The 17,289-nt window shown below is 34.8% G+C and overlaps 1 protein-coding gene across 1 annotated transcript; it reads left to right on the top strand.

Annotated features, from left to right (window-relative positions):
• The first annotated feature begins 232 nt into the window (after positions 1-232).
• On the top strand, positions 233-16,064 carry LOC117119825 (elongation factor-like GTPase 1). The gene is made up of 18 exons (XM_033264769.1): positions 233-388; positions 1,098-1,197; positions 3,143-3,295; positions 3,416-3,549; positions 4,493-4,687; positions 4,938-5,095; positions 5,627-5,830; positions 5,988-6,124; positions 6,765-6,887; positions 7,131-7,230; positions 7,422-7,537; positions 8,746-8,897; positions 9,855-9,969; positions 10,218-10,349; positions 10,677-10,824; positions 11,039-12,036; positions 12,697-12,881; positions 14,633-16,064. The coding sequence occupies exons 2-18, from the start codon at positions 1,107-1,109 to the stop codon at positions 14,819-14,821; spliced, it is 3,330 nt and encodes a 1,109-aa protein (XP_033120660.1). The 5' UTR covers positions 233-388; positions 1,098-1,106; the 3' UTR covers positions 14,822-16,064.
• Positions 16,065-17,289: the final 1,225 nt, after the last annotated feature.

Below are 17,289 nucleotides of genomic sequence, written 5' to 3' on the forward strand. Positions count from 1 at the left end.
CAAAACCTTTACGTACGATGTTATTTATGTATGGCACGCAATTTCATATTTAGAATTAAAATATAAATCTCTAGTCTAGATTTCTTCATAAAAAGCAGTAGTTAAAAAAAATACGTTATGCACAAAACGCATTAAAAGCCCTACTTTTTATACATTATAAATCTAATCAGTGGCCTAGTCCTGAATCCGTTTTCAAAATTCGGCCTTCCATGGACCTGTGTACTGTATTTATATCGGAGATCACACATGTGTGATTGTGTGTGAAGACAGTACAGTTTTGTTACGCAATATTGTGAAAGAGAGGTTCAACGTTTTGTATCTAATAATACGATATTTAGTCCTAGATGAGTTGAACTTATCAGAATATTACCATCGTATAAAAAAAAAAGTAAGTGTAAACTTAAGTCCTAAAATAGCCTCAGCCTGTCCGGAGCTAGCCTAGGCCGTAGGCCCTGGCCTAGCTAATTTTCACGTCATGCACGGGATTCTCTACTTGTTCTTAGGCCTAGGCTAGCTACAGACAAGAACTGGTTCACCTACGTAGGCCTAGGCTAGGTCTACCCGGGCCTAGCTATTTAGGCACCTCCTCAGGCTCTAAGCTGTTTAACACCGTTTCGGCTTTGAACAAGTAGGCATTGTGTGTTTTCAGTCAATTCGATTAATTGAATGACTAATAAATATCTTAATAATAGCAAATACTGATAATTAATAAATTTGCTATTGACTTACTTATAGGCCTAGTAATATAAAGACTGCGTAAAGGCAAACAACATGTTTTATATATGTCAGTTCGCCAAAGGAAAGCTTAGATAGGGATGGCATAACCTGCAAGAGAAGTAGGGCGCCAGTAGGTGCCTACTGTCTACCCAGCTAACAATATACGTTACAAATTATAGAACCATTGAATTTGGAGCATTTTCACATGGTAATATAGAAGGGCAAAGGCTAAACTGGTCATAGTAATCGATCTGCAAAAAAAACCAAAAAACCTTTGCACTGCATAGTATTTATTTTTTTTATGACCCTGTGCAGACAGTCTAAAACAATGCAGTTAAAATGTGATGTGCTGATAAAATAATTTGTTTATTTCACTCCAGTCAAAGGAAATGCCAACCTGGGACTCTGAGAAACTAGCTCAACTTCAGCAACAGTCTGGAAACATTCGCAACATCTGTATTCTGGCTCATGTGGACCATGGTAAGGAAATCATTAAATCCAGTTTTTAAACAATTTATACTCAGGACTCAGAAAGGTTTCTGGACAAAATGGCAATAAACCAAAACTTCAATAAGTCAAAACAGCAATGGCCAAAAACGGCAAAAAAACAAAACGGCAACACTTTTTGACCAGAACGGCTATGGACCAAAACGGCAATAAGTCAAAACAACGATGACCAAAATGGCAAGGCCTAAGTCAAAACGGCAATAGGCTTAAACCAAAACGGCAACGTTTCCAGAATGGCATACTGTAGACCTAGGCTATATGGTAATTGGCAAAAGCAAAGGGAATTTTATTTATTTATGGCCTTTAGCGGCGAATAAAGATCATTTCGGTCAACCGCAGTATGAAAGGCCGATGTACACACTAGTGCTTTATGTTTGGAAAGTAATTGTTAAATCGTTCTGTATTTTTAAAGTTTTTATTTTGTTTCAGACTTAGTAGGCTAAATTGTCATAGAAGTAAAAAAGTGAAAGAACGACAACAACAACAATAATAATAATAATAATAATAATAATAATAAAAAGAACAACAACAACAATAATAATAATAATATAAAATACAAATTCAAGAATAAAGAGATTGGGGGAAACACAATGTAATATCATTAGTGGACATTTAAATTAAGTAAAACTTTAAAAAACAGACAAAATGATGCTAAACAATTTATGTCATGAAAGTAAAAACGCAAAAAAATAAACTAATTATAAATATGAAAGTGTACAACAATTAAATACGGTAAAATGAGGCTAAATTGTCATAGAAGTAACAAACGCAAAAGAACGACAACAGCAATAATAATAATAATAATAATAATAATTCAACTTAAACTTTATTGCAATCAAACATATATAGTGATTGGATGAGACAATTTACAGTACAAAAATAAATAAAAACATTCAAAAAAACAAGACAAACACCAATATTAAGGGGGCAAAACGTCAAAATAATAATAACAATATAGCATACAAATTCAATATTAAAAAAATTGGGGAAAACAATATAAAAGCAGTAAAACATTTGGTGGCGCTTTGCTAGTCTTGGCATTCATTTTGCTCCTTTGCTGTTTTGGTCAATGCCTATTGCTGTTTTGGTACTTGTCATTGCCGTTTTGGTACTTGTTATGGCCGTTTTGGTTCATTGCCGTTTTGGTCATTGCCATTTTGGTTTATTGCCGTTTTGACCTGCTACCCTCATTGTAGAATTCATATTTTTAGTTCTTTTATGTTTTAGTAAATATTATTATTATTAAAAGAATGTTAGTCTGTGTTTCCTTACAATGGGTGGTGGGATAACAAAAATGTTTCTTTATTTTCCACTTCACTTTATACAAATACAGTAACATACACTCCCTGTTTTGGACTAGAAAACATTATTGTTTAATGCTTGAATTATTGAAAAAATAACCTTGAAGTTTGGATTTAATAACAAAATTATAGAAGATAATTCTACTCCCACATAGCATATGGCCTTATTAAGTGAGACTTTTTTCATACTCCTTGTTTAGTGAACCCGCCGAACGCAAATATTGAAGGTTTTAAATAAAATAAAAATTTTATTTTTTGCCAATTAGCACACCCGCTGCCACGATAAGTGGAAATTCCTCTGCTGCCTTGAAATCTCCAAAGATAAGATATGTATATTTCTTCCTAATTATATGAATTTGAAGTATTTAACCATCCCATTTTACATTCACCAATAAAATTAATTTATATTTATTTTCTGCTCCATCTGGGTGTTTTTGGCAAAACTATTTGCTAAATAAGAAAACAAAATTTTTAATTTTTATTCCATCCTCCTTTGATGATCTTTAAAAAAAATAAGTATGCGAAACAAGGAATATAAGTCTGATGGCCTTAGTATCATTTATTGTTAATGGGAATGTTCTATTAACAATGTACTTTTGTTTCTCCATTTAAAATAGGAAAGACTACTTTGGCTGATGCACTCATTGCCAGCAATGGCATCATCTCGTCTCGCATGGCAGGTAAGCTGCGATATATGGACAGCCGTGAAGATGAGCAGCTGCGAGGCATAACAATGAAGTCAAGTGCAATATCGCTCTACTACAAAGAAAGTGAGTATTCAGCAAAATATAAACATTTCCAGGAATAGTTTAAAAGGCTGACATTGTTTTATCATGAATATTCAATGTTATAGTTGTGTGACTTGTTTTCTCACATGTGTTTTTTTGTAGATGAGAAGGAACACCTGATTAACCTGATTGATTCACCTGGACATGTGGACTTCTCCACTGAGGTTTCAACAGCTGTGCGATTGTGTGATGGGGCTGTTGTTGTTGTTGATGTGGTTGAGGGAGTATGTCCGCAGGTAACAAGCCCCATATAAGTATTTCTTAAGTAATTCAAGCATTACATATTTGTTAATGTTTTTTTTTAAAATCATTAAAATGTTTAACAAACATTGAAATGCTCATGTAAAGTGCTGTCCACACCATCAAAGGATGGTGTCATATTACACCCATATATAGGCATTTATTACACCCATATATGGGCATTTATTACACCCATATATGGGCATTTATTACACCCATATGGGCATTTATTAAACCCATATATGGGCATTTATTACACCCATATATGGGCATTTATTACACCCATATATGGGCATTTATTACACCCATATATGGGCATTTATTACACCCATATATGGGCATTTATTAAACCCATATATGGGCATTTATTAAACCCATATATGGGCATTTATTTGTCACATAACATTTGAAAGTGTGGACAGAGCTTAAAGGAATCAAATTGTCAAATTCTAATAAGACACAAATCACAAAATTTCTCTCTATTTCGTGAAGACTTAACTTGAAACAATTAAACTGATAAATTGCTTATTCTCTCTCAAAAAAGAAATTTAAAAAATGATTGTTAACATTTGTGCTTGGCACTAGGAGCTGTCTGTTCTAATTTTATTTGAAAGGTATTTTTTTGTAGAGAAAATAGGCAATTAGTCAGATTATCCAGGTAATTATTTTACTTGTAGGCTACCAACATCTACGGATTTGTGGAGTTAATTTATAGGACAAAAAAAAACACAGTTCAAAGGTCTATGCAAAATATATAGGAACTGTAGTTATTTTTGTGTCTGTTAACTGGCAGTCAACTATTTTCTTTATAATTTTCAGTTGAAAGGTAATATTTTAAATAAACAATGTAAGCGATTCAAATATTGAATTGTTCTAGTTTATTAGCAAATATTTGTGTGTCTCAGATATTTCAATGCATAACTTGTCATTAATTTACAGACACAAGTAGTCCTGAGGCAAGCTTGGTTGGAGGACATCAAACCAGTGCTGGTACTGAACAAGATTGATCGTCTTGTATTGGAGTTGAAGCTGACCCCATTGGAGGCATACTTACATCTGCAGCAAATTTTAGAGCAAGTGAATGCAGTCACTGGCAACTTATATGTATCACATGTGCTTGAGAGAGAGGCCAACGTGAGTTGGTTTACACTCATGTAGAATTTTTTACAGTTATGCTATAATAGTTGAAATTTATGCTTCTGGTTTAAAAAAATATGACATTTATGTTCAGGTCTCATAAATTATTCTAGAATTCCAGACCCACGTTTACCAAATTGAAAAGAGTAAATTACCGACAATTCTATCTATGCATTTTATTAGCCAAATCATTACAGTTTCTAGATGTTGTAATATACATTAATGTTTTCTTTTAACCTTATTACAGGAAAGAACTGAAACATCATCGACACCAACAGCTCATGCAGATGGTCAAGTGTACGACTGGAGCACAGAACTGAATGATATTGATGATTCTAACCTCTACTTCTCCCCTGATCAAGGCAACGTTATATTTGCCAGTGCTTATGATGGGTGGGGCTTCAGGTAGGTTTGTGATTGATCTATCACGCTTTAGCGATAGCTCCTTTTTTTTTCATGCTTGTATGCTGGTGCTTATGAGGGTGGGGAATGGGTGGGGCTTTAGATAGGTTGTGATTGGTCAATCACGCTTTAAAGTTGAAGCGGTTGGCGCATCGGTTGTGGCTTGGACCCCACAACCTTGAGGTCGGGGATTCAAAACTCTCACAGAGTACAAGTGGGTACCTGGTAGTTTCGAACACAACTGCTCTGATTACTAGCTGCGATATTATGTAATTCTCCCCAGGAAGCAGATTATGTGTTCCATACGTGTTTGATCCAATCACTGGGTAGTAATCTGAAGCACTTAGATGCTTTATGCATGAAGCACTATATAAGACCAGCATATTATTATTATTATTAAAGTGATAGCTCCTTGTTTTTGGTGAGTATTGTAAATAATTAAAGTTGTGCCTTGTAACGTCCATAAATATAAAATATGTGATTACTAATCATTTAAAATCTTGACTTCCTCAACACTCTAACTCATTATTTCAGTCTCGATCATTTTGCTGAAATGTATACCAACAAGCTAGGCATCAGCTCCAAAGTGCTGAAGAAAACTCTGTGGGGTGATTTCTACCTCAATTCTAAGTTGAAACGAATTCAAAAAGGTGCCCAAGCTAAAGGAAAGCGCCCTCTATTTGTTCAGTTTATTCTTGAAAATATGTGGTCAGTGTATGAAGATATTTATTTCAGAAGGTAAGTCTCATTAACTGAAAATAATATTTTATGCTCTGATATTTTATATTTAAATCATTGATAAATAGTCCTGGTACATGGCTTGAGAAGCAATAAAGTTGCTGCAAACTATGAGACACAGGAATCACCAACTTAACTGAGCAATTTACTTCTACAGAGACAAGGAGAAGATGGAAAAGATAGTGAAATTCCTAGGCCTCAAGATATCAGCAAGAGACACAAGGCACAATGACTCAAGGGTACAGCTGCAGGCAGTTATGGGACAGTGGTTACCACTATCAAAAGCTGTCTTATGTATCCTTATAGCAACCAGGCAATGAATAGACCAATAAGGAGGGAGTTGTTGGTTGAGCTTTCAGATAGTCAGGGAGCTTACATATAGGCAGGTAGTAGGGGAGTTTTTGCTAGTTGTTGTGCTACTTGTCTTCAACTCTGCAATCATTGGTTCAGTATGGTCAATAAAATCAGAATTTTACTGACAATTATAAGAACTGCAATTTGTACGCCCTCCTTAAAACAACTACATTTTTAAATAATAATAATTGTAGACTGATAGGTCATTATGATATGGCCTCTATGCACTTCACATTATCATTACCACGGTTGTTAGATTAAACACATACCGAACACAAGCTCCCCGAGGTAGTATTCCATAACACTGAAGCAGCTACTTAGTGCATTTGGCATTTTAACCCTACCAGGTGCTCATTTACTCCTGGGTGGAGAGAAACAATGCAGATAAAGTGCCTTGCTCAAGGACACAAAATGCACAGCGAGGGATTGAAACCCTAACCTCTAGGTTGGAAAACCAAACTGTTCTAAAAATATATTTATGTTGAAATGGAAAGCTTGATCAACTGTGTAGATGTTTTTAACAATGCCATTTTAAAGTTCAAAAGAATGCATTGAAATATGTTCTTAATTCATACACCAGCAATGGTAGCAAATGAGCTTCCTAGCCCACTGGACGTCAGTGAACAGAGGATCGAGAAGTTGATGTGCACAGGAGGACGGCGGTTTGATTCCCTACCAGCTGAGTCCCAGAAACTAAAGAATGGTGAGCTTAAGAAACTACATTAAAAATATATGCTGAATATAAAAATACATAATGTATAAAATACATTATGTTGAAAGGACATTATTTCGTATTGTTTTCTGATATTTTATATGTATTTCTCCGAATGGAGGTTCTGAATAAATTGAATTAAATTGAATTTACTGTATATCATATTGATATACAGTACATAATAATTTAAAAATGATTTTTTACAACAAATAATGTGTAAAATTGTTTTTTAAGATTTTAAGCAGAGTTGCTGCAACTCCGATGCTCCTGTTATTGTTTATATCTCAAAAATGTTTGTTGTAAGCAGTGACTCTCTTCCAAAAAACAAACAAAGGTATAATATTTATTTTGTACACTTTATACTCCAGTCTCCATGTGCTTTTATACCTAGTCTTTATGATAAATTAATGTGCCAGAAGTTGTTAGAAATATGTTGTGTAGATGGCATATGCTCATTTTTATCACCATAAGTATATAAGACATAATCTAATTAATTCATATTTCTGTGATTGCTATTTGCTCTAGGCCTCTTACCAGCGAGGAAATTCAAGAGAGGAGAGAAAGTGCTCGGCAACGACATGCTGAGAGAATGGCTCGAGCAGAGACAGAAAATGGAAATACACAGCCTAGCAAAACAGAAGGTTAGAAAAACTAATAGTTTGAATACTATTCTGAGTTATTGGTGATCTGGGCATAAACTTCAGGTCAAGTTTGAATGTCACGTACCGAAATATTTCGCGTGTGCATCATAACACATGCACACACATGCGTCCAATTACATGCAACATGTACGGAAGCTAGAAATTACAGGTTTTTTTAACATATTTTGGGTTTCTGATATTACATTCACAAATTTCCATCAGTCATCTTAGGGCCAATAGCAGTGCCGTACACTCGCAACAAACATACAAATCCTTGCGCGCATTTGTGCTGACATACAGTGAAAATATGCTAAAATCAGGCCTATTTTTAATCAGATATAGCTCCTTAGGATGAAAGGTGACCCCCAATTTTTATTACATATTCTGGAAGCACATGAGTTGTAGATATGATTTTATAGATCATAATGGCTGATCGAACACTGTGACATCATCATATTGCCATCTGAATTAAAAGAAACTGAATTTTTATTTATGATGTCATAGTTTTTTTACTCATTTGAATGTGTCCCGCTTGTTCTTGATTGATCATCTCCCGCCTGTGAGTATGTTATAGCTGAGACTATTTCCTTTCACAAAGTGTCATTTATTTGTCATTTTGATGACATCATTATGGTCAAAATGAGTGTTTTTCTGACCCCTCCACAATTTATTCTGTCTTCAAATCTTTGACAACCCGATAGAGGGTGGCAGACTGGATTTCAACACTAACATGGTCAATTTCGTATGCCATTACCGACCAACAGGCATTTTTAAATGACACTTTACACAAGTATTGTAGTTTATATGATGTCATCATGTCAAAATTAATGTTTTTTCTGACCCCCTCTTCTTTCTTCCTTGAAATCTTTGTCAAATTTTATGTCAATGAGAGTTGATATATGTATATCTCATATCAGGATTCAACTTCCTGTGCCATTATCGTGTGCAAGCGCGTAATGGCATGAGCGTACGTGTGCTCAAAAATTATTTTTAAAAAACTAAATTAGAGCACATTATAGGCCATAGTTTGAACATTTAAATACTTTCAATCTGCGCCGCACGCTTTCGGAAGGTCAAATCACTTAACTCGTCCGAAGTGACAAGTTTAAATCTAGTTTCTATGTGTATCTAGTGTATTGAACATAAATAAATAATTTAACCTCTTGAAATAAGCTGATTAACAAGTAATAACTATAACTATATTGCAGACATAGTACCTTGTGAAGAAGTGAACTCTGAGGAACCAGAGGAGAAAGATGTATTTGTGGCGTTTGCCAGAGTTTTTAGTGGGATTATAAAAAAAGGACAGGAATTACTTGTTCTCGGACCAAAGCATGACCCCAGAAAGGTCATGGATGAGGTGACTAATATTTATCATTCTAGATAGATAGATAGATAGATAGACTGAAATCTTTCTTTATTCTGGATGCTCAGTCTGTATTGTTACACTGTTCTTCCCTTAGATCCAGGGTATTATCTTAAACTAAATTATATTACAAGCCAAAATTAAAAGAAAAAATAATTTAAAAATTAAAAAAATTAAAAAACATATATATAATTATATATAGATTACATAAATACAAGAAACAGAAGAGAAAAACAAAAGGGTAAATTAAATGAGATTTTTAAAGGATTGTAAGGAACGTGAATGAATATTGCTATGAAGGTCTGATGATAGATTATTCCATAATTTAACTGAACGATATTTAAAAGTTCTTTTTCCAAAATCATTTCACCATTGTGGTAAGACTAAAGTGTTTTTCGATTTACTTCTTGTATTTATGCTATGGTAAGCATCAAATAATTTGTAAAAATTAGTTAAATATTCAGGAACAGTTCCTGATAAGCATTTAAATGTCATTAAAAGAATATATGTTCCCATTGTTGGTTTATATCCTGCTTTTTCCATATCATCGCCAATCATTTTTTTGCTGTTAGTCTAGGTTCATGGTTTTTTTTCCTTTTTTTTTCCTCTTGTCCGTTTCCTTCCGTTGTTGTCAAGCGCCTCAAGGTTGATCCAACGGGAGGCGCTATACAAATTGCAAATTATTATTATTATTATTATTTTTCCAATTTTTGGCTAAATATCACGTGTATATGGTACTTCTGATTCTATAAACAACATTTGTTTCTGGTGGAATTATTTATTATTTATTTGAGTAATGTCAGCCCAGATCCCTAAGGAACTAATACCATACCGTACTCAAGGTCATTGTACCATGTTATTAGGATACATTTTTTATCTCTCATCTGTTATCATTTATCATCTACTATTGTCACCTGTCATTTTCATATACTGTACTTGTTTTTTTTTAAGACTTTAGCCACAGAAAATGAAAAGTACATTAGTCGATTTAAAGTGGGAGAGCTTTACTTGTTGATGGGCCGTGAGCTTGAGGCTATGGATGAGGTTCCAGCCGGCAATGTATTAGGTGAGTGTTGACAACATGTACTCAAAAATGACCTAACTGAATGTTAGAATAGGACTCATTACTCTTTCATCCCAAGTGTATTTCTCTGTAACTATTTATAAATTATTAATTAAAAGCACTGACAACTCATTTCTGTAACCTTACTAAAAGCCTAACTCAGATGGGCCTGTAGAACAATTATAAACAGGTTAATTGATGAAAGGTGATTTAAATCACATTTTACTAAATAATACATGGTTTTGTCTCAGGTATTAGTGGACTAGAAGAGCATGTACTAAAATCAGCTACAGTGTCTAGTACACCCATGTGTCCGGCCTTCACGTCAATGCCGTTTGCTGCTGCCCCGATTGTCAGAGTAGCGGTTGAACCAACTCACCCTGGTAAATCATTTGTTTGAGTTAAATTCGTTAGTAAGCATGAATACTTTATGAAGCATTAATTATTAACTCGCAAATTAGAGAATGGAATGAGCTTTTAAACTTAGTCTTTTTATGAGGCTTAGAGAGTGTACAGTTTTTAGTCAAGATAAAAACTGATGTCACAAAAATTTAATCCAAGACCCTGAGATTAGAATGCAAGCATCTTAACCACCTAGCAATTCCAATCCACACCTTTGCCCATTTTCTGTTGTTGAGTGATAAGTATACAAGCAATAACACCATGCTTAGCACCATACAAAATTTATCTTCTTATCTGCTGCCCTCTAGCTGAGATGCATCTACTTGTGCAGGGACTGAAGTTGTTGAACCAGGCCGATCCATGTGTTGAAACTCTCGTCCAAGAAACAGGTGAACATGTGATCATAGCAGCAGGTGAGGTACACTTGGAGCGTTGCCTTGATGATCTAAAAAAGAGGTAAGCTTTATGTTAATTTAGATAAAAATCAAATAATGATTCATAACTCTAATCCACCTTGGGACCCACCTTATTATGTGAAAAAGATTTGCTGTCTTTGTGCATTTTTTTTCATTTTAGAATAAATTTAAAACATTCTACATATATACATAAATATATAAATAGAAATGTGATGTACAAAATGTGAATGTATGTAAATGATTTTTAATTGCAGATTTGCAAAAATCAAGATCAATGTCTCCCCACCAATCATTCCATTCCGTGAGACAATCATCAACCCTCCAAAAATTGACATGGTAAATGAAGTCATTGATGATGTCAACCAGATACAGATTCAGACCAGACTGCTGGATGATCTTCAGGAGGAATCGCTAGAGATTCTGAAAGATGGCACTGTTAAAATCACCACGCCAATGAGTTTTTGCACTTTAGCTGTGAAAGCATTACCACTACCTGAAAGAATAACAGAATTGTTGGAGGAAAACACTGAATTGATTCGAATCTTGGAGCAGTTGTCAACCTCAAAATTGGCAGGAAAGGTAGACAAGAATTTGAATCTGGAAACATTAGAAAAACTGAAAGAATTGAAGTTGAAATTTGAAGCTGGTTTTAAAGAAGCTGGAAAAAGATGGCGTGGATGTATTGACCAAATTTGGTCATTTGGCCCTAAGCAATGTGGGCCGAATATTTTGATAAACAAAGTCAGTAACTACCAAAGACCATCAGTTTGGTTTGGACTTGATTCCTCGGATAACACAGAAAAATTACGAGATTTTGATAATAGCATAATTAATGGATTTCAGCTAGCCACGCTAGCTGGCCCGCTTTGTGAAGAACCTATGATGGGCCTCTGTTTTATTGTCTCAGAGTGGACAGTAGAGGGAAGTACAACACCAGCAACTAGTCAATTTAGTTCAAAAGATTCACAAGGAACAGATGTCAATTTTAAAAGTGATTGCATAGAAAATAAAACATCAAATGAAGTCCCTAAATCAGGGACCATACTCAAAAATGAAGAAAATGAGGCAACATCACCTATAGAGGGCAGTATTTTATGTACACTGCAAGATTCTGGTTTGAACTATGGAAGGTTGTCAGGGCAGATAATATCAGCGATGAAAGATGCATGCAGAACGGCTTACCAGGTTAAACCACAACGGCTGATGGCAGCAATGTATACATGTAACATCCAAGCCACAGCAGAGGTTTTAGGTAATTTGCAGTTATTTTTCTGTCCCTCGCCCAGCTGCCAACATATATTATATAATTGTGTGATAATAGTTCTGCTTCTTACAGATGAAATTTTACAAAATAATGATAAATTTTGCCCGATAATGTGAATACAATATTTATTGATGCCTATTAATTATAAAGAAAGTTTGTAGCTGATAATATACAGTAGTTAGTAAATTATTGATGATCTTGCACAGTCATAGTTTTACAGTTGTGACATGTAATAATATTGTCAATGTCTGATATGTACATATTATAAAATATATTACTATTATAAAAATAATGGCCAACTTATAGAGCACATATTGTAGACACCTCTGTGTGCTTAACATAATTGCCCCTGGTCATTGGATCAAGCACATACTGTATGCAACAGATGCTCAGGTCCCTGGGGAGAATTCCATAATGTTGCAGCTGTAATCAGTGCATTTTTTGTTTGAACCTTTCAGGTATCCACTTGTACTCCTAGGTTGATATAGACAACCATATGTAAAGTGCTTTGCCTAAGGACACAGCAAAATGCACGAGGGATTGAACCTCCGACCTAAAGCTTGAGAAGCAGACCCACAGCCACTGCGCCAAAACTATCCTACATAATATTAATATCTTAATAAATTCCATTGTTTTCTTATGTTAAAGGGCGTATGTATGGTGTTTTGTCGAAACGTAATGGTCGAGTACTGAAAGAGGAAATGCGTGAGGGATCCGCAGTGTTTGATATCACAGCAGTGTTGCCTGTCGCCGAGAGCTTTGGATTTGCTGAGGAAATCCGCAAGAAGACTAGTGGACAGGCCAGCCCTCAACTTTTCTTTAGCAACTGGGAGGTAAATATCTTCAATATAGTTTTGAATGAACTGAGAAATATGATGCAATATCAAAAATGAAATTCTAATTTATTTAGTTTTTTACTTCCTGGTCATTGGCAGATTTTATATTAACATGTTAAATATTGATCAAAGGAATTTATTAGCATATTCACAGTGGTAAGTTAATAAATCAATACTAATTAGATTATGTGCATGAAATTTTCCGTAGAATTTTATTTCCTTATTCTATTGTTAAAAATTTATTAGATATTTCCTCATGCAATCTACAAGAAAATTTATGCATTAGCACCTTGAAATTAAATTTTTTCAAAATAGTTTTGGATGAACTGAGAGAAATGTCATTAGACAAAAGAAATTTCTAAATGTATTCATCTATGTGTATTTGTCTATCCTTCCATATTTCCATTTATCATATTTGTCTACCTACCTTTCTAGTTATTTGACTACATAGCTCTGTATACTTACAGTACATGTGGCAGTTCCAGGGGGAAGAAGTGCTTAAGCCAACCCATTGGACAGGCCAACCTGTCATTAGTCACAACCTTTTGGATCAAAAAACATCAAATGCATTTTAAAAATCTCCAAACAGCTTAAAATAGACCAGACCAGCTTAAAATAGACCAGACATTTCTTACCGTCATGGTCTTAGAGCCCTCACCCCCCCCCCCAAGTCTTCGCTTCATGATGCTATTGACCTCTGCTTTGTTTGACAGCTTAAACCACCCTGTTGGCCTAAGGCTGGTGCCACCCCTTACGCTATTAACACTTCCATTGACAAATGTTTCATTTTACAGTATGTGGGTTATGTGTGTGAGATAAAAATGACTACTGTAACTGTAATTCTGAACCTAAAATGGAATTAATTTCTCAGGGCAAATTTTCTAATTAATATTAACCTTCAACACCTTAAATTTATTAGCTTTGGCACCTATCAGTTACCAACTAAATATTTTGCTATAAATTTCAAACGTGACTGAATTTTAAAAAAATCTTTTTTTAATTGTTTGATCAATGAATGGAAATACCAAATGTAATTTATGTTTTTTAACTACTACTGCACTAACAAGTGCGGGAACCAATGAGGCCAAGGCCTTTAATTAGGCTCCTGGACTAATCTTAAATATTAAATTAATCTTAATAAAGATAAATAAAAATAATAAAGCTAATCTTAAATTTAAAAAAAAAAATCCTTCAGAAATTAGTCAAGAACAAGCAAAACAAACGCTATATTATTTTAGTCTGTCAGGCTTAAAAGGTTTGATTGAACATGTCCAATAGCCAATTTATTAGCTGCTTGAGCCATGCAATATTTGTTTGATCGTATGTCAGATAATAATTAATAATAATAAATAATAATAATTTACATTTATATAGCACATATTGCGAAGTGCCTCTGTGCTCTTTACACCAAATTATAAAACAAAAAGCATGATAATTGAACAATAAAATAAGGTGCGTCTGTCATGGCCCAATCCCGGGTCCCCTACCTAGGAGGAGGTATTAGAGATTGTTATCCACTTCAAGACCACCTTGGTAACTAGGGATTCGGTCTCCAATTAAAGGGTTAGTTTTAATAACAATGGTGATTGGTAGTTGGTACTCAGAAAAAGTAGTCTCAAATTGAGGGTTCTAGGAAAGAGAGTGGTGGGCAAACTATATCATCAGATTTTGGTGAATAAGTTTAGTATTATTTTAAAATTGCTAAATTTCAATAGTACGTGAAATAAAAAAATATTTCCTTTTTTTAGGTGGTCCGTGGAGACCCTTTCTGGGTTCCCTCTACAGAGGAAGAATTGCTGCACTTTGGTGAAAAAGCTGACTCGGACAATCAAGCTCGCGTATACATGAACAGCGTAAGAAAACGCAAAGGATTGTATGTTGAAGAGAAAATTGTTGAGCATGCTGAGAAACAAAGGACACTAACACGAAATAAATGAAGATGTATTATATATAAACTAATATAAATTGCCAAAAAATAGTTATTTAATGCAAGCCTGCATTAATTCCATGTTTAGGGTATCAGAGTGTGCTGAATGTACTATATATCTAGTTCACAGCATGGAGGTGTCAACTCATCTTCACAGGGTAATATTTATTGAGAGCCCATAAGTAGATTGCTAAGGAATTCACTTCTGTTTGAAATCTTGAAACTATAGACATACCCAGTGGCATATCTAAAAGTCTTGAAATGGGGATGCTGATGGGGGGGGGGGGGGGGGCTAATTTGCCAAATAAGGTGATTTTAGGTGATTTTAACTACTTGACCGTGATTTTTGGGGGGCATAAATGCTCCAATGGACCAAATTGCAATCAAAAGGAAAGGCTCTATAGAATTACATAGCTATGATACCAGCAGGAGTAGAAGGTAGTTTGTTTTATAGTTACACCATATGAATCTAAAGATATTCAGTATTTAAAAGAGATGATGTAAGATAAAGTTTCTGAGAACTCAAGACTTGTTATCTCGTGGGACGTCCACATTGCACAATAGAACAACACCCATGGGTTCCTGATAAATCTATCACAGCATTCACCGATTTAGTTCTGTTGTATTACAATGCCAGTTACGCCACTGTTGTCATTGGTAAATCAAAACAGATTTAATGCATTAATTCCATGATATTACTCTACCAGTTAACCATGTACATCTTTGTATTCCACAATCAATCTAGACCAACTTGCAATGCATTAATTCCATGCTATTAATAACTCTATAAACAGACCACTTAAATTTCAATTTATTTTCTAATGAATGAAATTGCACCTGTACTAGAAGTGGTAACTTGAGCTCAAGTACAAGATAGTTAATATAGGTGGAGATTGTGTAAAAGGATGAATATTCATGAGGGCAGATTATATATCATCTAATGAATATGTATAAGATGAAGATTTTGTGAATTGAACCAAAGTTATTGAGGGGGTTGGATACCAGATAGGAGTGGAAAAATGAGAGAATAGTATCAAGATGGCGGTTGAATGAGATCATATTGAAAAATTAGAGCAGACAAGGTTTTGTGGAAAATCCATTATGTGAAAGAGTCATATACAGGATGTTTTACTTTTGGTATCCTACCACATAATATCTTCAGCATGTCAATGGTGCAACTTGTGTGTTGTACTGGTATTTCAAGATATGGATAAATTAATATTTTTATGAAATAAAAGAGGAATGATGAGTTATCTTCTTGCCGATACGTAGTCATTAGTAGTTGTGTTTTCAATCAAATTTATGCCCTCATTTTGCATTTCAAACTATTCTATGAAATGCAGTCTACATAAAAATTATTGATTAGTTTTGTTTATTAATCCTTGTAACATGTTGCCAAAGTAACCTCTATTTTACAGTACTCTACTATAAGTATATTTGGCTAATGACAAAATCACCAAGTTTGTTTCTGTTCTAAGTAGCGTTCAGATGCATGTTAATTTTGATTTTCCTCTCCATGGATGCAACCGATGGATAACCTGAATATTAGAGGCGCTTTTTCTGATAGCTACAGTTACCGCCATCCTCAAAGTGAATAATACAACATATTGGAATGACCTATAATAATCATTCCTGCACCCAGGTTTTCTGTTTTGTTTAGACATCTTTGATTAAGTGGATATCTGAGGACATTCTGAAAGAACTTGACATCAAACAGACTGGGAGAAGGGGTAGACTGGGGGAAGGGCAGACTGGGAAACGAGGGCAGCACTACAGAGCTGCTAGTTGACACATTTCATTACCATTTTTGAGCACTTCAGATGCATATGTTCAATATTATTTTTTCTTGTAAAACAGCAGCATACGCCAGAGGCGCATCAGTTCATGACTGATTATAGATAGACGAATCCGCCACTGGTGTTGTCTAATATGCATGGATAGACATGGTAAACATTGTTCTATCTGACCTTTATATCAATGGTAACTTTGTGGATCTCTGTGTCGTGCCATTACTTCCATAATGTAACACGTCGCTGTTTCATCTTACTGTTCTAGTTAAGAAGCTCATTAACATTGGATTTAGGTCATACACCATCTCCATCGTGTGCAATGAGCACTAAATTCAAACACATTACCATCAACATCACTTGTGGAATTCCACAAGGGACCAAATTGGTACCAGGATTATTCTTGATGCTTATTAATGCTTGTAAAGGAAACTCTTGAAAGTTGGATAGGTCAATGACCTCAGTGTAGGCGAAGTTGTATGCAGAGGTCAAGAGCATCGGATGCAGTTCATGTTGAATGACGTAACTGTGGCGCAATGATAAGTCACATGGTGAGAATTTGTCAAAGGGATCCGCCCCCCCCCCCCACACACCAACCCGGGATTATACTATACATGATTTGAACATTATATCGATCACGAGTGTCTTGCCGCCTTTTTACATTATGTTTACTTAAAAAGTTATAAGTCTT

This window comes from Anneissia japonica, unplaced genomic scaffold (genome assembly GCF_011630105.1).
Source record: "Anneissia japonica isolate Jap-2015-1 unplaced genomic scaffold, ASM1163010v1 scaffold724_len3256291_cov202, whole genome shotgun sequence".
Classification (NCBI taxonomy): Eukaryota; Metazoa; Echinodermata; class Crinoidea; order Comatulida; family Comatulidae; genus Anneissia; species Anneissia japonica.

What these genes read in the sequence shown, in the direction of transcription:
- LOC117119825 (XM_033264769.1), top strand. Translation starts at nt 1,107, where the DNA reads ATGCCAACCTGGGACTCTGAGAAACTAGCTCAACTTCAGCAACAGTCT. An exon ending in TGCTTGAGAGAGAGGCCAAC is followed by an intron (nt 4,688 to 4,937) that starts GTGAGTTGGTTT and finishes ACCTTATTACAG; the next exon opens with GAAAGAACTGAAACATCATC. An exon ending in TTTTCTTTAGCAACTGGGAG is followed by an intron (nt 12,882 to 14,632) that starts GTAAATATCTTC and finishes TCCTTTTTTTAG; the next exon opens with GTGGTCCGTGGAGACCCTTT.